The following is a 21,334-nucleotide window of genomic DNA, read 5'->3' as shown; positions in this document are numbered from 1 at the left end:
AGTGTGCCTTTGGCCGTCGGGTATGTGGCAGAGCTAGGATTCAAAGCTGAGCAATCCAAACTGTTGCCCTTCACTACCCTGCTGTTATGGTGCCCCTGCCCTTAGAAATAACCCAATCTCAGTGTTTTCAATAGACAAAAACACTGAGTTCTGGGAAATCGAGGTCTTTGCCCAAGGCCCCACATTTAGTTTTATTCTTTTTTCTTTAAATGCATTTCATTTGGGGCTACTAGACCTGGTAGAGCAGTTGGAGTAGATTACTAGCCCCTGGCTGCGTCAGCCAGATTGGCAACCACAGAGTCATAAAGCAACCAAAAAAGCTATCATTCAGGGGTGGGAATGTCCTGGTAAAAACAGAAGACATAAAGAGGAGACAATCAGATTGGGTCGGCTGTGACATAACCGGGGATTTTCAGAGTTCTAAAAGTAAACTCATGGTTCCTTTCAAGTCAGAAGAGCCTCCGGGGAATTTCAAAGTACGTGGCCAACATAGACCACTTCTCTCAATTAAGGTTTCCTTCTATTATTTTCAAGAATATATTCCCTGCTGGGTGGAGTTCCGCACTATTGAGAGAATTGCAGTTGCTGCCAGTAATTGAGAATCTGATGTGTATTACTGTTAGGGTCAATTAAGGGGTATCTGTAATATATTTATTATAATGAATGAAGAGTTACCACACATGCAAGCTGTCTATGTTAACGTAGCTTCAACAATCACAGGAGAAGAGCAGTTATAGCTGTGGAATCCCAGATGCTTCTCCTACTTTTAACTTGAGCAAAGAATTAGCACGACATAAACCCATTATAAAAGCTGTTAGAAATGAGCTGGGAAGAATGTTAGCCGTGAAGAGCCATATGGAACTGCGCTAATTTGGCTACATGAGGTCATTTATGAAAGGTCTTTGTGCCCTTTGACTAACCATGTTTTAGAAGAAGAGGGCTTTCAGCACTTAAATCTTCTATCTCATACTGAAAAATCTAGTGCATTCCAAGACTAGCATATCTTGTCCATCACGCACTGTTTGAGGGGAGGAGGCAAGGAGAGCGCAGAGGGGACTTTAAATCAATCCAAGTGGCCCTGGCCGGTTGGCTCAGCGGTAGAGCGTCGGCCTAGCGTGCAGAGGACCCGGGTTCGATTCCCGGCCAGGGCACACAGGAGAAGCGCCCATTTGCTTCTCCACCCCTCCGCCGCGCTTTCCTCTCTGTCTCTCTCTTCCCCTCCCGCAGCCAAGGCTCCATTGGAGCAAAGATGGCCCGGGCGCTGGGGATGGCTCCTTGGCCTCTGCCCCAGGCGCTAGAGTGGCTCTGGTCGCAATATGGCGACGCCCAGGATGGGCAGAGCATCGCCCCCTGGTGGGCAGAGCGCCGCCCCATGGTGGGCGTGCCGGGTGGATCCTGGTCGGGCGCATGCGGGAGTCTGTCTGACTGTCTCTCCCTGTTTCCAGCTTCAGAAAAATGAAAAAAAAAAAAAAAAAAAAAAATCAATCCAAGTGCTGTTTCATTTCACAGAACAGTAGATTTCACTGTTACATATAAAGGACTTGGCATCCTCAGGAGGAAACCTGCATTTGTAAGTTTAAAGATAGTACGTTTCAAATATCTTTATGCAACCTAGAAATATGTACTGCTTCTAAATTGAAGTTTCTACCAGTTTCTTTTTTAATTATAAAGATTTTATTTCTGGGAAGGTGCACTTAGGAGTCACCAACAAGATTCTACGTAAATAACTTAGAAGCTTTCATGGGTTTAAACACCATAGGAAGAAGATAATGATGGATGGGATTATAAAATATGAATAAAATCGAGTACATTCAACACATCTCATATGGATTTTTTTGTTTGTTTTGGTTAAAATTGAAAACTGTGTGTTGGCTTCTTGTGGAAGTCTATATGCAATGTCTGACAAGAGAGGGATAGTGTCAGACTCGACTGCAGACAGTCTGGGTAACAAAGGAGAGCCTATGATGTGTCCTACCCAGAGCACACAGTGACATGTGTTCTTCCTCTCTAGGGAACCTAGCATTGAAGAATGTGTCACTACAGATACACCACCAGGAGACATCAGCTCCAGGAAGTTGTTCATCTGCAGCAATACCTTGTGATCAAGTCGCAAAGCTCACTGCTCCTTCAGGGACTGGATCTTAGAGACACCACATTTTTTTTTTTTTAATTTTCTTTCATCAAAACAAGATGGGCAGACATAACAGGGAAAATGAAATGGACACAGAAAAGAAAGTAGCTGCATACAGATGACAAAAACTCCAAAATGTTCTAGAAACCACAAGTCAATGAGAGGTGAGATGGGAGAGACTTTCTTACACTGCTGACTACATCAGCCCTGTCTGTGGCTGACCCACACCCGGCGGGGGTGGGGATGGGAAAGTCTCTGCAAGGCCCCACATCTGGACAGAGTGGGAGCGAGCTGCCCAGCTCTGGTTCTCCTGCCAGCAGTGCCTCTGTGTGAGTTACTACACTAAGCTGGATCCTCACACTCAGTATGGGAGCGAGGCCAATATTCCCACCACTTAGCTAGAACCTGTTTTTCACAAAAGGGCTAGGTCCTGGGAAAAGTGGGGATGGGAAGGATGGAATCAAAAGGCCAATTGTTTTGGGTGTGAGGAGTATCATTAGCTGAAAACAATTCCCATGCTGCAGGTAGAACCGACCATCTGTGGTTTGTTACTTATTTTAGTCTCAAACCAGTTTGGGGACTGTTCAACATACTCCATTCCTCATTGGCCTTGTGTGCTCAGGAAATGCAAATGACTTCAATGATCACCCTGAATAAAACATAATCACCAAAGAACATCTGTCTGGAAAACAAATATACACGTGTTCTGATGAACATTGGAATATTTTTATATTGAGATATTCCCTTCTCTTTTCGCTGGACCAAGAGGCAACTGCATTTTAAAAGGTTCTGATGCATAAACCAATGCCCAGGTGTTACAAAACAGTCAAAAGTAGAAGCAACCCAAGGATCCATCAATGGACAAACAGATAAACATAATGTGGTATGCACACACAATGGAACAGTCATCAACCTTCAGAAGGAAGGAAGGTCCGACAATGTGGATGAACCTTGAAGACACTATGCTGAGTGTAAAAAGCCAGTCACAGAGGACAAGTTCATATTGTAGGAGGAAGCTAACGCAGTCAGATTCATAGACTGTGAGCAGATTGGTGGCTCCCAAGGGCTGGGAGTCACTGCTTAGTGGGTACACACTTTCAGTTTGGCAAGAAGGGGAAGTTATGAAGACGGGTTGCCCAACAATATAAGTGCACTCGACATCACTGTACTGTATACCTACAAAGGGGAAGGTGGTGAATTTTATGTTATGTGTATTTTAACATAATTAAAAACTTTTAATGATCTACTTAAAAGGAGAGAGGGTGACAGAAGGGGGGAGACAAGGAGCAAATGGATCAGTGAGAACTGCTGAGAGATACTGAGTCCCTGTCTGGTGGCTGTGGTCTGCCCTGACCCCTACCGCCAAGGCTGCCCTCGTCTCCTGTCTGTGTCCAGCTATCTGCTGACTCTAAGGGAGAAAAAGGGCATCAGTGACGCTATTCGTTTCCACTCTTATCTCAGACTTCACTCTCTGAACCCCAGCCCTTTCTGCCTTGGAACCTGGGGTCATTGATCCCAGGGCTGGAAGGAAACCAGAAGTCTAGCTTCCTCAGGCAATGCGGCAAGTCCCTGAGCGACATTATGGATGGGAGGAAGGACTCCCCCTGGCAGTCCCCATGCTTCCTGTCCCTGGATCTCACCTTAGGCTTGCGTTTGCTGTCGTCCATGATCATTTTCCAGTCCGAGCCATTGTTGCTGTACCCGATCTTGAATTTCCTCATGGACACCTTGCTCTCCCGATGCTTTCCTCCCTGAATGATGATGCCCCTCACAATCTTCTCTTCCCCCAGGTCCACCTGGAGCCACTCATTTACGTACGGGTGCGAGGCGGGAGGCAGCACCCAGCCTGAGCGACTGGTCACCAGGCGAATATTTTCCGGCATCCAGTTCCTGTCTCCTCGGTTTGATGCAGTAATCTGGGCATCAGAAATCAGTCCAGACACCATGCCCAACATCCCAGAGCAAGGATAGTCTAGAGGGTGGGATGACATATAGAAGGGAAAATGATTTTCTAGAAGTCTCGATGCTTAGAAAGAACATATGTTTAAATCTCTGATCATTTGACATTAAACTCCCCTCCTTATGCCACATTCCAATAAAGAAAATCTTCCATAAAAAAAATACTTCCCTCCTTTTTGAGTTTTTCCAAGACAATTAACATCATCATAGATCTTTTTGTGTCTTCTACAGTGGCCCAAGTGGCTTCTGAGGATAAGGAAGAGTGCCAACCATTGATTGATTGGTGACTTAAAAATAAAATATTCAACACTTCAGTTATTCTCCTTTCAAAATTGTACATCCCAAACAAGGACCTGCACAGGAATAATAACCATTTTTCTTCCCTTTGAAACAACTCAATTCTGCATACTATAACCAGAAGTTAGCCTAAAAATAGAACCATCTTCAAAGGCATGGACCTAATATAATAACTAAACTGACCATGTTGTTAGCTGAACCCTAAGGATTAATTACTGAGCTACTTTACACACAAAGTGATATACCATACAGAGCAGGGCATTTCCTTGAGTCATACCTGCCACATCTGTGCACACAGGATTCACATGTGTCCTTTCAACCAAGCATGCCATGCCTCTGCAGCATGCCCTCACAAGGCCACCCTCACTTACCCTTTAGAATAGGGCAACTGCAATGAAGAACTTCTTCACTGGTGCTGGGGGAATCTCTCACCCGAACCCTTCACCTTGCCCCTCCCACAATCTGAACTACTTAACCTCTTTACGCACTTTCACGTGCCACAGCATCCAGCCTTATCCCTCCAGCTGTGAGTAGCTCCCATATCTGGAGGTCCTCTTCTGTATAGATGGCCACATTCGGTTCCTTGGAAGACTGCGATTGGCTTCACCAAAGGTTTAAGTCCTCTCAGGGCATGAGCCATGACATATTTTAAAAATTTCCATAACTCCTAGTGCCTTACTTTATCAATAGTACTTGCCCAACAAATAGTCATTGAATGAATCAACTTAGTAACGCATTAAAGGGCGGCTGTCCATTTTCCAAGCACACGGGGAAATGTCCATTTTCCTGCCAGGGCAGGGCTCTCGAAACTAACAATATGTTCAGTGGGGATTAAGAAAAGATCTACAAAAATTATTCCACTTGGGAGATGATGGAAGTATAGTGTTAAAAATAGAAATTACATTTTTTTTGGTTAGTGTGGCCACACCTGCCGGATTCAAAACCAGTTTTTATAAAGAAAATGTGTAGCTGGTAATGAGGACCAGATGTAGTTGTTTGGAGAAAACCACAATTAGCTTTAATATTGTAAGGAGAGCAGAACCATTACCATATTAAGTCCTTTCTCTAACACAGAGCTGGCAAGGGCACAGTTTACGGTCCACCAGCCTCGTGATACCCAACCCCCATTCAGCCAACATGTCCCAGGAGCACAGTCAGACTGGCATTCCTTCTGTCTGTCTGACTCATCCATTAAGAACAGCAGAGAACAATAAAGTGGAACCTTGATTTACCTTTTGACTGAAAACTAGAGGATTATTTCAGCATTGATTAGGAGAAAAACTAGTGTGTCCGTAAAGTCATGGTGCACTTTTGACCGGTCACAGGAAAGCAACAAAAGATGATAGAAATGTGAAATCTGCACCAAATAAAAGGAAAATTCTCCCAGTTTCATACCTATTCAGTGTAGTTCGATGTGGGCTCACACACAGATTTTTTAGGGCTCCTTAGGTAGCTATCCCGTATAGCCTCTACAGACTCGTCCCTGACTGATGGCCTACCAGAACGAGGTTTCTCCACCAAACTGCTGGTTTCCTTCAACAGCTTATCCCACTGAGTAATGTTATTCCTATGTGGTGGCACTTTGTTATAAACACGCCGATATTCACATTGCACTTTGGTCATGGATTCGAATTTAGCGAGCCACAGAACACACTGAACTTTCCTCTGTACCATCCACATCTCTACTGGCATGGCCATGGGCTGCTCTGCTGTATACATGGTGTTACATTATCATCTGCGCATGAGCACATGCTGCCACATCATCCTACAGCATCTGGGAGGGTTTTCCTTTTATTTGGTGCAGATTTCACATTTCTATCGTCTTTTGTTGCTTTCCTGTGACCGGTCAAAAGTGCACCATGACTTTACGGACACACTGTGTGTGTGTGTGTGTGTGTGTGTGTGTGTGTGTGTGTGTGTGTATAAATATACATTAACAATTATATATATATACACTAACAATTCAAGGTTTGAATGAGGTGCTATGATCTAACTACATTCTCTGTAGTAGTGGCTGGCACGTGTACACTTTAGCCTGGCTACATGTCAACTCCTTTGGAAACAGTATTGCCAGATGTAGCAAACAAGCAACCAGCCAGAAACAACAAAACAACAAGAAGGACGCCAAACTAAATAAGAATTTCGGACAAACAAGGGAAACTTCTCAGTACAAGTATGTCCTAAACATTGCATGGGGCATACTATATAAAAAAAAATTATCTGTTATTTATCTGCTTAAGATTTAATTGGACAATTTATATTTGAACCCAGTAACTCTGTTTGCAAAGCTTAAAACCAATCCTAGATGGAAAGGAGAAATGAGTTTTGTGTGTTGAGGTGACTGTCTTCCCTGATATTATTTTACCATAAAAATCTCTGTACTTTCACAGCAAAACTGAGATGTACAGCTTAACCAATTTTCAAACAATGAGAAGGTATAATGGCAATGATACAAGAACCCAGATGGGCATAATTTAGTCTTCCCTCAACGACAGAGAAGGCATCTTTGGATGCCTGAGATCATTGCTGAGAACTTGTGATTAACACAGGAACACACTAACGTGTGCGGAAGCACTAATTAATCCACATCTGCTTAACAAACGTAAGTTAACAGGGTTTACTGAGTGTTCTCATACATTACACTCAGTAACTTTTCAAGATTAATTTTACCAATTTCCACCTTTGCCAGAATGATGAAACCTGCCTCGTCAATCACTTATCAAGTAGAATGGTTTGCCACCATCCTGTTTATACTTCTATATGGTGACACATCATTGTAAGCTCTGGATTTTGCAGGATTATAGATTTTTAAAAAAGTATTTTCAGAATACAAAAATTAAGTTAAAACTTGGAGCTCTGGAGACTTTGGAAGTCAAGTGATATATTCACACTGTAACTTTTAATTCCAAAGATTTTACTTATCCAGCTTGAGTTGGGACCTGCTTCTCCAACAGGAGGGGGTCAGATTTTGATATCAATCCCTTGTTTCTGAGAAAGCACTGATGAAACTGCAGTTCATTCGTTCATTCACTCATCCATTCAAAAATCAGCATGTGGAACACTTATGTCCCAGGCATAGCAGACACAGTAGGAAATCAGTCCAGCAGGGACCTGGCTCTTCCTTCATCAGTCCCCACTCTGAGGGGACCATGACCTCTAAAAGAAAACTATCTGCTTCTGGTACCAGGGGGGAAACACTGATATTGTCTTACTGCAGATTCTGCTTGCTGGGGCTTCTTAGAGGCTCAGGTTGTTGAGTACTGTGGACTGTTTAATCTACCGCGTACCATTTAGGAACCACTAAACCATGTGTGTTCCATGTATTCTTCACAGAAATCCTTATTGTAGCTGAATGAAGGTTCATCTTACTGACCAGGAACTGAAGACCAGAGAGACTAGTTGTCCTGCCTAGATCCACTGAGCAGAGTGCCCAGAGCCCAGCCTTCTGTTCGTGGGACCATCCTTATAGCATGCTAGCCTCCCCCAAAACCTACTTCAATCAGTTATTTGAAGATTGTAGTTGTCTCATTAGAGACAAAATACCTAAAATAAAGTAGGGTCATGACTAAGCCCTATGAGCCTAAAAGCAGTACCTTATTTGAAATAAAGAAAACCTAAAAAACAATAGGCTACATACAGTAGTTGTAAAAAAAAATGCATGTAAAAATATCATCATATGCTATTTTAGACATTTATGTTTAAATAACTAGGCCATTTAATCATTTTTTTAAAATACAACAAATAATCTGCCTTCTTTTTTAATTTATTATTATTATTTTTTATTAAGTGAGACTGGAGAAGGTAGAGAGACAGACTCCCGCATGAACCCTGACTGGGATCCACCTAGCAGGACCCTAATGGGGCGATGCTGTAGCCATCTGGGACCATTGCTCTGTTGCTTGACAATGGAGCTATTTAAGCACCTGAAGCGAGACCATGGAGCCATCCTCAGTTCCTGGGGCCAACTTGCTCAAACCTATTGAGCCATGACTGTGGGGAGGGAAGAGAAAGAGAAAGAGAGAGAGAGAGAGAGAAAAGGGGAGGAGGAGGGATGAAAAAGCAGAGAGTCACTTCTTCTGTGTGTCCTGACCAGGAATCGAACCCAGGACTTCCACATGCCAGGACTTCACTGAGCAAGGGCCTAGTTGCCTTCTTTACATATGAAGACTCACATTGTTCAAATTAACTCTCAGGAAAATCCTTGTGAAAATTAAAATAGAACACTCATGTTTAAATAGATATTCTATTTAACTAAAATGAGAGCCTGGAAATGGAGAGTTCAGGCTAACACATTAGGAGTCTATAAAGTTTACCTCATTTTCTTTCTATTTCTTATTTTTGTGCAATGACATGAGATTAGGTTGAAGTAATAAGCCAGAAATTTCCACCGTGACTTCAAATGGCCTTGTTTCTAGAAATTTATAACACCTTCTAAATTTGTAATGCTCTGAAAATGACCTAGAACTTTCTTTGACGTAACTTCTGATAAAAAATAAAGTCAAGGTTAGATCTTACTTTTCAATGTCCTTTCCTCCTCCAAACCCCTCCCACCCAATTCCTGCCTCCAAAGCCTTGAACTTCCTAAGTCCTTAGGTCCTAAAACAGTAAACCTGTCTGTTTCTGGGATGGAAATAAACAAAATTTTGCTAACAAAAAAATCTGATGTCAGTTTTTACTTTCTAAAATGGACTCTATTGTAAATAGTGTAGTTTTATTTTTTTCTCCTTAGTTCACTTTTTTCCAAATTGCTTATAATTACATGGAAAATTGCCCAGGTGATTATTTTTTTTGCCTTTAAAAGTCAATATTGAACTTATCTAAAAATAATCATACTAAAGAGGATAAATATAATAACAATAGAGTTGACCTTCATGTAATGAGAAATTAAATATCCTAATATGTGTACTAATACAGTAGTCAAAGATAGCTCATAGATTTCAAAAGTTGTTCTCTTTTAATTACTTTTTGGTGAATCTTCTTTTTTTATTTATTCAGTGAAAGGCAGGGAGGCAGAGATACAGACTTCCACATGCACCCCAACCAGGATCCACCCAGCAAGCCTACTTGGGGGTGACGCTCTGCACATCTGGAGCCATTGCTCTGTTGCTCAGCAACAGAGCTTTTTTTAGTGCCTGAGGTGGAGGCCATGGAGCCATCCTTAGTGTCCAGAGTCAACTCACTCCAATCGAGCCATGGCCGCAGAAGGGGAAGAGAGAGAGAGAGAGAGAGAGAAAGAGAGAGAAGCAAGAGGTGGAGGGGTGCAGAAGCAGATGGGCACTTCTTCTGTGTGCCCTGACTGGGAATTGAAACAAGATGTCCACACACTGGGACGGTGCTCTACCACTGAGCCAGCCAGCCAGGGGAATTGATGAATCTTTTAAACTTACTTTATGGGTTACATTGTACTGCTCTCTTTTAAATGAAAATATTGCAATGCATTTATTTAAATGAAAGGGAATTCTAACATGACTGCTATTTGCTTCAGAGTACAAAGTGGACAAGTGATAACAGTATTGGTCACCACAGAAATGCAGTGACAATGACAGGAAGGACCATTCTTATTCTTCTAGCTCTGTCCTCACCTGACACTTTTTAAAGCTACTTAGTTCCTCCCTACTGCACCTTCTTCATCTCTCAAACAAGTACCACCATCCTATCTAGAGCAAATTTAACAGAGACGTTTAGGTCTTACGTCAGAAGAAACAAGCTCAAGAAACTAGAAACATTGCTGAGCTGATTTCTAATATTCATGCCACAAAAAGATAGCAAGATGGCATCTAAGAGGAACTTGTCAGGGGAGTTAGTGAGTGAAAGGAGAAATTCTCACCAGGCAAATTCTGTAGCTGCAGTTCCCAAGGCCACTTCCAGACTTCAGTGTTAAAATGATGAAGCAGGTGGAGAACACTCCATGCAATTGTTATTGACAATATATCTACTCACCAGTAAATCATCAGTGTGCTCAGCACCCAGGGACAGGGCTAAAAGGCATGCCACTTGCCTTCATGGAGCTTATGGTCTCGTGACAAGACATCAGTGCACAAATACCGACTGCTTGTTGGCCTGTGCTGGGTGCTTTACACCCGTGAGCTGATGATCCCAACAGCCCTGCACAGTGTTCATGACTATGTCTGTTCTCCAGGTGAGATGATGAAGGCTTTGAAAGGCAGTACATTGCCCAAAGACTTAAGCCAAGTGTGTTCAACAAGTAGAATTTAAATTCAGATTTGTTTAAACCCAAAGCCTATGCTCTTCACTGAAATGGAAATGACCACGTAGATACAAAATGACTCTCCCTATAATTAGAAGTTTATATTAATCAAAACTGGGCAGTCTTCCCGTGGGAGCTCACCTGTTATCTTGCAGCCATACACCTCAAACCTCAGTGAGATGCCGTTTTCCCAAGTCAGGGGTTTGATGCGGACAAATCGAGTGATCAGCAGTTTGGGGAAAACTCCGAGCACAACATCTGTGGGGTTGGTGTTTCCTTGGAAGATCTATATGTGGAAAGAAAGGGCCCTTTAATAACAGACTTTGTGGATTAAAAATAAACTCAGAAATATGTTCCCACAAATGCCTGTGAAAACTGTTTACAATTTCAGCATTGTCTTTCCAGGTTGAGGTGGCATTAATAGTTACCCTGTTATTTTCCCAAGTGAGGGCAGTCAGAAAGAATCATGACAAGTATAGGATGTTGTCTTAGCCACCCATTCACTCTCAGAGTGGCTACAGCCTCCCAGAGCACTGTTACAAGGATAACATTTGTTACAGAATACATGCTATTATGTTAAAAAGTGAGCAATTAACTTGGTCACATGGAATGGACCTCCAAAACGCTGAAGAGACATTCCACGGGGATGCTCACTATTTTGCTTTCCCAGGAATCTCCAGAAGTTCTGCTGTTTGAGTTCAGTGCAGAGCCTGGCTTTTTGGGAAAATTCTAGATCCTGTTCCCAGCTACAGCACAAGGTTAAGTGGCTTTCTCTCTTTCAATTGCATTTCTTGATGGAAGCTCTTTTCCCTGACATTAATTAATGACTTCAATCTTTTTTCTTTCTTTTTTTTTGTTATTGGAAAAATTGTGTTTGAGTGGTCAAAAATCAAGTCTTTTTTTTTTTTTTAATTAAAAAAAATTTATCAGACTCCCGCATGCGCCCGACTGGGATCCACCCGGCACGCCCACCAGGGGCGATGCTCTGCCCACCAGGAGGCAACGCTCTGCCCCTCCGGGGCGTCGCTCTGCCGCAACCAGAGCCACTCTAGCGCCCGGGGCAGAGGCCAAGGAGCCATCCCCAGCGCCCGGGCCATCCCCGCTCCAATGGAGCCCTGGCTGCAGGAGGGGAAGAGAGAGACAGAGAGGAAGGAGGGGGGGTGGAGAAGCAAATGGGCGCCTCTCCTATGTGCCCTGGCCGGGAATCAAACCCAGGTCCCCCGCACGCCAGGCAGGCGCTCCACCGCTGAGCCAACCGGCCAGGGCCAAAAATCAAATCTTAGTTATCAATGATAGGTAATTAGGAACCAGCTTTTCCAGGGCTTCTGCTGCTAACTTTTAAAGGACTCATTTTATTCTCAGAAAGGTGAGGCAGGTCACTGCAGGTGTGACAAGGGACAGTCATGAACCAGGTTTCCACAAGAATGGGGCGGGGCAAAAGCAGGTTCACAGCTGTGAGTATGCAAAACATGAGTTTATTCTTGTGCTATTATTACTTATTAACTATTGCATTATTTTCCATAGGCACAGCTGTAAACCTATTTTTGTCCCTCCTAGAATTTGCTGGGGCCATAGCCATGTTCCCTAGTGCGATGTGGGAGCAGTGGGGACTGTTGGCCACGGTGGAACGTTCTGACAGCAGACTTGCCTCAGGTAATACTGAAAGCTTCCACCTCCCTGGATTTTACTCTAGTCCTGGATCGGGGACGACCCATGTAAAAGTCAAATGTCTCGGCAATGGGCTGTTTGGTGGCGAGCAGTCTGCCTCTCATTGTGCAACTGGAGATTGCTGGGCTCATCCAAGGCTGGACCCGAGTGTCTCCAGGTTTGCTGTTCCCCTGGGAGAAAAGGCTTGTGAACACAAGCTAGTGTTCTCGCTCCGTTTAGTGTTAAGTGGCCTGCATGATGGAAGGGGGTCAGATGCTTCACAAAGCCGTCTGCTGACCTGCTCCTTATCCGGGGATGATTTGATATAATTTATCCTGGCCTGTGATGGACTTCAGATGTCTCTCCCACTTTAGCCTCCCTCTCCAGGAAACCATCTGTGTGGGAGCATTTTTGTATGACAAAGAATAACGGGGAGCTGCCAGGAAGAGTCGAGCCCCGAACAATGGCACCTGAGGGTCAACACATCCGCTGCAGGGGGAGCCGCGCAGTCTGCTCAGAGTGCTGCATGTGCTGACCCTCAGCTCCCGTTGAGGAAAGTTCATGTTTGCTGACAGCCACATAGCAACAGACAGGACTGCTGGGCTGGAACTGGTCTCAGCTGTGCCTCTGAGGTCAGGCCATCTCTCCCTGAGGACGGGAGGAAAGAGGGCAGAGGGCAGCGGCTGGAAGGCCCCAAGGTCCAGAGGAAGGCAGGTGGCCAACAGTAGCTAGCCTCCAGGTAGGTGTTTGGGCTTCATGTGGGATCAGACGCCAGGTCTCTGAATGTGCTCAAACGCCAGGTCTCTGTCTTTGCCGAATCTCTCTATTCTTTGTGCCTCCCATTCTGAGAGTGCCTCTGCGTGCCAGGGTGTGCTCCACGGGGCCACACAGGGCGCCCTGAGAACCCGGGTGTGCCTTCCAACACCCCTTCTGGGCCATGTGGACAGCAGCTGGATGATGCTGCAGACAAGGTCTTGGAGAAGGAGCACTCGTATTTTTAAAGAAATGGCTTAAAGATCTGGGGTCAGTTCTTTCCCTTCTCCCTGGACTCTCTTTTTGTGGTGTGTCCTTGGCATGAGCGCCTTTTTTTTTTTTTTTTTTTTTTTTTTTTTAGTTTGTCCTGAAATGAAAGTATATCTTCAAAAAAACTACTCCAAAACAAGAATACGCCATGAAACTCGGTTAAAATTACTCGCTGAAGCACCACACATGTTGAGGGTGTTTCTTTCCTGGATGGAGGATTAGTTCCATGTCCTCGCAGGCTGGGCAGTGGCCTCGAACCGGCCTGTCCACAGAACTTCCCTCCTGCGGAGCAGCTGCCTGGCTCTATTCACTTCAGTATCACCTGCCCTGAGTAAGGGTGAGGACTATGCAGCTAATCCCAAGGAATTAATAATTTTCTCAGTTCACACCCAAGAGGCTTGTCTCAGTTCCTGAGCCAGGACAAAGTCAAGGCCACGAATGCTTGAGAGAAGGACAAGGACATGTTAACTGAACCTCTTCTCAAACCCAGGATTTCAAGTGACCTGCACCTTCCTGGTTATCCTTATCAATTCTCTACATTTCACTCAGCCTCTGGGGCAAGCTTTGCATCTTGGGGAAACAGCAAGCATGAGCTCTCAGAAATGTTCTGATTCCTAATTCAGAGCCAGCATAACTTGTGATAAATAGGTGGCTGAGAAGAGACACCTCCGTTTCAAATGACTGGGGCACTGCTCCCGGAGACAGGGTATGGTCAGGTGCCACCTCGGTTAAAGCAGTGAGGAGGGGACGTGTATGAGACCTCAGGGAACACGATGAGCTCGCTCCATTCTCTTTATCCTCACAGAAGCAACCAAACACTTTTAAATTAGTTTGTGAGGCACAGAGGGTAGATGAAAAGGACTTTTCTAAAGCCAGATTGTTACAGAGAGGAAGAAAACAGGAATCTATGAAAAGAAGGGAGATACTCAGGGAAAACAAAGCAGAACAAAACTCCTGAGATTCTAAGAATACAATGTTTATTCTGTGCATAGTTCTTGTCCCTAGGGAGATAGAAGTGATTTTAAAAAATGTCTTTCTAAATTTAGTGATTTGAGAGAGAAGAAATAGAGAGAGAGATCAATTTGTTCCACTTAGTTGTGCATTTTTTGGTTGATTCTTGTATGTGCCCTGACCAGGGATTGAACCCATAACCTTGGCATATTGGGATGACAGTCTAATCTACTGAGCTACGAGGCCGGGACTAATGTGATTCTTAAGTCTGGCACTTAATTTGGCTGGTATTGACTTTTCTTAAACACATTCGTCTAATAATTTGCTTTTGACTTCTGGATCTGGGAACATAAGAGCCCTTGATTAGACTTAAACCTCTGATCTCAGTTTTCATTTTAAATCAATTTGAAAATAAACAAGGCCAGACAGAAAGCTTCCAAACAAACAAGTGAAATCGATCGACCATTTCAAAGATGGCGCAGGCTGATGGGATGGCAGTCGAACTCACCATGGCCTTATTTCCTTCCTTTATGGGGATCCAGTCTTCCCCGTTGGAGCTAATGTCGATTCTGTATGTGCTGACATAGTATTTCTTCTTGGTTTCCTTTGAAATGGCTCCTTGTGTCCCGACAGCTGAGACGAAACGCAGAAGGCCCAAGTCCACCTGCAAGACAACAAACATACTTGTGGTCAGTAGCCCATCCCTGCATTGCTGCCACCTGGAGCATCTTTCCCTGTGAGTGCCATGAGGTTGATCCACTGCCTGGAAATGTACACCCGAATTCCTTCTGGCATCAACAACCCTGCACCCCATTCTGTTCTTCTAACAAAAGGCACAGGTAGGAGAAGACAGCAACTGACCCAAGTGGGCAGTTGCCGGGAAGCGACTTCCTCGTTGCTGTGATCAAGATTGCTTGACCCCTGGTGCAAAAGAGGAAATTGAGTTCAATGTTACCTTCTTGTATTTTCTAAGAGATTAAAAATATTTTTCCAAACAGCGCATCAATACATGCCATTTTTACAAACAAAAGATCAAGACAAACAAGGTGGACTCAGATGCTGGATGCTTGAGAGGCCTGGACCAGAACTGATGTCTAACATGGTCCTGATTCCCATAACTGTTTAGCATTCTGCCTCTGTCCAAAGAGAAGGCAGACGGAAGCAGTGCAGACTCTGAGGGCACTGTGTGTGTTGAGGTTGGGGAGATGGGCCCTGGGTTTGTAATCCAGAATGGAGTAGAGGGGAGGGCTGCAACATAAGGGTTTTTGTTTCATAAATTTTTGAAATTCAGATAAACAACAAATAAAATTTAGTCTCCATATGATGTCCCATGCAATATTTGGGACATCACTATACCTACGTCATTGCTTACTTGAAATACACATTTAACTGGGTATTCTGTTACTGGTGACCCTAAATCTAACGGTGAATAATGAGGCAACTTTTAGTTGCTGCAAAAACTCTCCAATTCCCTAATGTTGCAATCTGACAGTTAATGGGCACCCTGGGCATGGTGCATGCAATGGCTTCCACCATTTCCAAATGCTCTTGAGACACTTAGTGTTTCACTCATGAGCACTGAGTCATGCCCAGTGCCATATGCACTTTTAAGCTGAAGGGCCCTTACAATCTTGATGTCCAAGGAAGCGTGAAGCAGAGCTATTTAAATAAATTCTTCCTGTTGAACTTACAAATGGCTCTTCAGTTTGGAAATGATTAAATTCCCAAGAGTGCGTCAAGTCAGCTTGGGCTGTTTTGAAATAATTCTAGAACTTGATCATTCTGACTGTTCTTGTCCTGCTTTTCAAATTTTGTTTTTTAGGATAAAATTTAGTAGGACAGACGTTAACTGCTAATTAACTAGCAGCATCCTAAGCACCAGAAACAGCTGACTTAAGGTCCTTGAGGTCTCAGACAGAAAGGCCCTGAACGCATGTGCAGAAATCGCTCCTAAAAGAGAAAATGTTTTCTTTTTCTCAAAGAAATGCATTGGCGACTTCCCTTTGTAAGTGCCTCGCGTTTCCTGCTGTGCCACAAAGCTTTGCAGACACTTGACATTTCAGTTCATCTGTCTTTCTGACACCACTGCCCCTAGGTTGTGTATGGATGAATGACAACCTTACAGAATGATGAGCGCTGGGAATCAGTGCAATTACAATTGGAAAGGACCCAGACCCTGACATGACACAGCCCCTTTCCCTCACCCCGACTCCCAGCACTGTGGGAACTCTTCCTGGCAATGCTGGGGAGTTCCTCTACGTCCTTCTCCCTCAGCAGCTTCAGAGAACACCCTCACAAAGGCCCTCCCAGAACTGATGTTTTCAAGGAGACACAACAGATCCCTCTGAGGCACCGGAGCTCACACTGCTGGCGTCAGGTCGGGAGACACAGAAGGACTCCATGCCTGCGTGTGTACGGCACAAAGCCCTCCCTGCTGATCGTGACATTGTCCTCTATTGGTCTGTTCAGTCTCACCCTCTGCATCTATCTCCCAGACCCATTACAATATCTGTTATTCCTCACACAAGGGAAGCCTTTCCCACCTGCATGCCTTGATGTGTCAGGTTCTCTTGACTTAACCATTTCCTCTTTTTTTCTGACAGCGAAGACCTTCCTTTTCTTTTTCTTTCTGGTCTGGCAGGCAGAGGTAGTCACTCCTCACCCTAGACTGTTATGTGCATGGCTCATGTCTCTGCCACAGAGTCCATCCTGTTGTGTGTTCACTCTGTCTACACCCCGACGCCTATGATTTCTTTTAGGGACTATCTGTGTTTCTATATGGAAGAGTCACAGAAGTCTATTCAAAACTCATAAGGTGCAGAAAAGTTGGAGAAGAAAATAAAATCTCCATGAGACCACCATTAGGAAATAACCACTAATATCAACCTTCCAGAGGTGTTTTTTCCCCATATGCTAAACTCATGCAACTATTGTGTGCATCTTTTGCTATTATAAAAATGTGGTCACACTGCCTCCATGTTCGATAAGTTGCCTTTTGTTTAGTTTTATGAGTATATTCCCAAGCCACAATATTTTCCCACATCATGATTTCCTGTGGCTTTATGGTGTTCCATGCTGTGGTTACAGCATAATCTATTTGACCAGGATGCCACCTATGAACATTGTTCCTCAACTTGGTTGACAATCATTTGGTGGACACTTCATACCACCTATCTGCTAAGTTCTGCATTAAGCGGTGAGGACAACAAGGGCAGGAAGCGTGCGGGAAGCACAAACACACGGTGCCAGAATGGGGCAGTGCGTGTGAAATGGGATGCAGCACAGAGGAAAGAATAAGCCCTTGACTAAGAACTGAATGGGGGGGGGGGGGCGGCTAGAGACATTTCACAGCCGACTCTGATGTCCATTATACACACAGTAGGAGCTTTCGGGTGGGCAGAAAGGGCAAGGGTGTTCCAGAGAATAGGAGGAGCAAAAAACGAAAAAGCAAGGAGAAGGAAATGAATGACTTAAATGACAGTGAATAGCCTACCAGGCTTCACTCACCTCTACAGAGGTTTGGCCAGAACTGTATTGATCTCTAGAGATTATTGCTCTCTGGTCATTTGAAAGCCAGTTGTCATGAACACCATTCCAGATCAATCATGACCCTCCTCCTGGTGGTTTAGCTTTCTGAATTATGATTAACTCTCAGCAACCTTCTATTCTACTAGACGAGTTGGATTATTCAAGACAGGCAGGGAGAGAGACAAGGACACAACCCAGAGCAGTTCTAGATAATGCCACCCCCCCTCCCCTGGCATGTGAGGGTTTATTGCACTAACAGGACTTTCCTTCTTCCCATAAAAATTCAGACACACAATGACCCTAATTAAATAAGCTGCTTTCCTTAAATCCAATCAGTCATGGTCCCATCATGATTTTCTTATTTTGAAAGAATGTTTTCATGTCACAGCTGCTTTGTGTTTAATTAGAAGATGGATGTGATTTCACCTCTGAGTTTGCTGTACTTCTTTCTGTTTAACATTAAGGGTGACAGTGAGGGGATGTGGTGATGGGAGGGGCGATGTGTGGAGCTGAACATCAAATGCATTTACTAAAATTGTTGAATGTCTCACTCCCTGTGTGTGACAAACATAAACATCTGGTACCTATTGATGGTATGGAAATGATTTCACAGAAGTTCATCAGACTCCTTTTGAGTTCTGGTGGCCACTCTATGAGTTAGCTTGTGTAGCATCACCAGCAAAAGTGACCCAATATGACATCTTATTTCCAATAAAAATATAAAATTCCAAGATTGCTGCTTAGAAAGTCGACCCACATCTTACTTTCACTGTGCTCCATATACAAAGAGAAGTCATTGCTAGGTAACAGACACAGAAGAGAATGGCCCAACTTTCATTTTGTGAGGAGATGCACTAAGAGAAAAAAACAGCCGTTCGCATTCACTTCTGGGGAGGGACACAAGAGGGTGTCGTAGAAGCTTGCTAGGGGGAGAGCCCTCCAAGCTGTGGGTCCTAACCACACTCCTGACTTCCTCTTTGCTGTAAGCCATCTACAGGTGTAGTCCTTACGCACTTCATTGTCTTGGCAATGACAGGAAACACATTCCCCAGATAAAGAGAAGCTAACAGAAGCTCACATTTGACTGGGAACCACTCGACGACAAAGCCCTAGTTCCAGCACTGCTGTGGAGTAAATCACGTAGCAAGCCTCTGCAAACTGTGGCTTAAACACCAGCACGCAGCCTCTGAGCCATGAAATGAACACCGTTGCTTCCTGTAATAATACATAACCAACTGTTGGTAATGTCATCATGTGGGAAGCCTCATTTCTGAAATGAAAATCTGTCTTGCTCGATAAAGCTCTGCCTATGGAGCTTGATTGGCAAGGGAGTGTTCACCAGCTTTTAACATTCCCAAGGCAGGTTGGTGCCAAAGCCTGAACAAATAAAGGACAAAGAACTCAAGTCTGATTAAAAACAGGAAAAAAATATTTTTTTGGTAGGGAGAAGCGTGTCAGATTTTTATTTTTATTTATTTTTTTAGAGCATCTCAGATGACTCAAAGAGCTGTTTAATTCATTGCTAAACTCTACAAGCTAATGAAAATATTTCTGGGCAATTGTCTCATTTCCTTAGATAACACATGTGTTTTCTGGTAGAGTCTGAGCATTTATTTAAATATCAATGCTGCTCTAGGGTCTGTGGGCTTAATTCAGTGCATCTGACCATGAGGTTACTTACATTAGATCTTGAACTTCTTTTTTCTTCAATTTTATTTTTCAATTACAGTTTACATTCAATATTATTTTGGATTAGTTTTGATCTTGAACTTTTTAGTTACCAATCAAAATATAACCACTTTGTATTCAATGACATAATTGTCTCTCTCTCTCTCTTCATATATTATATATATGGACGACTACTGCATTATGCAGAAGAAATACTGATGGCTAAAATTATATTTATCAATAGAAAACTTCATGGAGCAACAGCTCTGCATTAGCCATTCTATTAAGGGTCAAATTTACATGTACTATCTCTTTCAGTTCTCATAACAATCATACAAAGAAGGTTTTATGGACAGCAACTGAGGCAGAAAGTGATATGTCCACCTTGCTCAGAGTCACATAACTCATCAGGACTTACCCCAGTCCATCCTGGGGGCCCTGCCTGAGCCTCTACCACCCATGCTGTTCCTCAATGCAGATTGTAAAAACCATAATTATAGAAAGGTAAGTTGGAATGTCTTAGTAATCAATTTTATAGATATCTTTTGTGGAAATTAAATATTTTTGTATAATGATAGAACATATAAAATCATTTATGATTACTCTATTAGTTTAAAATTTACACCAGCTACCAGCAAGGCTTGGCAAAGGATTCGGTTATGCTGTAGAAAAATCACGATGGTGGTGATGACTCATTTTTTTTTTTTTTTTGTAGCAAAAAGTGGTGATAAAACATTTATAGTGCTGCTAAATAATTAAAACACTCAACAAAAAAAGTGTACGGCAGAAAGGACCTAACCAATTTTCTTCCCCAAACTTAATTGACCAACTGAGTCTCTTTCTTTCATCATTAAATTAAAGGAGAGCATGTTCCTGGGTGGAAACAAACTTCTGCTTGCCCAGAGTCCACACTGGTGGTGGAGCAGTCCCACGTGGGTGAGCATATGAAGTTTCCTGTCCGAAAGACTGAGCCAGCCGGCTAGCGGAAAGTTAGATAAGGCAGCGACAGTGCAGCGGGAAGGCTGGCCCCCTGCCTGCCAGTGTACTTACAGTGGGGGGGGGGGGATGACACAGGGAAGGTGAAGTCCCCACACAGCGGCCGAGCTCTGTCACTCTGGCCAAGGAAAGGAGAGAGCGTTGGTGTGGGCTTCGTTGCGTCTATAGGCACGGTACATTCTCTCACTTGTGTAAATTTTTTTTTCATAAATCAGAAGCAACTAATTAAAAAAGAACCATGTAATTCTGATATGTTCTTTGAACCTGCATCCCATTTGGTTCTGTTTGGACAGTAAAATCTGCTGTGGTTGTTATAACGGGCGAGTGGCATCGGCAGAAAGTAACACCAAGGGACTCTATGTTGCCCGTCAATGCGACAGCATTTCAACTGTAGGTTTTTCCAGAATCCAAGCTGCTCCAAGCACACGGAGACACCACCCCGGTCGCCACACCCTCGGTGTGACAGACGAGGCGCCAGGATGGAGGGGAGCTGTGACTGGGATGGCAACACCTCTGAGAATGCTCAGCTTCATGTACGAAGCGCATTTAAGACAAGCACCAGCAGTCTTCCCACAGTCCACCCAACACCTGAGATTTCCCCACCCCGCCCTATTGTCCAGATCAGATAGAACTGTGTTCTGCAAAAAATTAAATAAATATTCCATTTCAGTGCCTCTCTTTTGAGAAACTTGTCAAATCTGGACATTGGGACACACTTTATTCTGGTGACAAAGGAGGAGAAAATGAAGTAGAGTTGTGATTGTTACAAACTCCAGAATACAGGTAATCAGCCTTGAAGGCAATTTAAAACTGCTATGCAGAGTTAAAGGGGAAGGCTGATTAAATTCCCGTGCTTTAGAAGGGATTTTCTTTATACTTTTCAGACACACACTGGCCTGAGAACTCATTTCTTCTTAAAGATGAAG

General features: G+C 43.7%; 1 protein-coding gene across 8 annotated transcripts in view; it reads right to left on the bottom strand.

The window, feature by feature from the left end:
• Positions 1–21,334, bottom strand: part of NRP1 (neuropilin 1) — a 177,508-nt gene that overhangs the window by 61,247 nt on the left and 94,927 nt on the right. For all 8 annotated transcript variants that reach the window (XM_066387487.1, XM_066387495.1, XM_066387490.1 and 5 more), the window contains 3 exons: positions 14,725–14,880; positions 10,737–10,881; positions 3,772–4,103 (listed from right to left, as the gene is read on the bottom strand). In XM_066387487.1, coding sequence (XP_066243584.1) covers positions 3,772–4,103; positions 10,737–10,881; positions 14,725–14,880 — 633 coding nt within the window. The remainder of the gene's footprint in view (positions 1–3,771; positions 4,104–10,736; positions 10,882–14,724; positions 14,881–21,334) is intronic.

This window comes from Saccopteryx leptura, chromosome 5 (genome assembly GCF_036850995.1).
Source record: "Saccopteryx leptura isolate mSacLep1 chromosome 5, mSacLep1_pri_phased_curated, whole genome shotgun sequence".
Lineage (NCBI taxonomy): Eukaryota > Metazoa > Chordata > Mammalia > Chiroptera > Emballonuridae > Saccopteryx > Saccopteryx leptura.
This window is presented reverse-complemented; position numbering and strand designations above follow the sequence as displayed.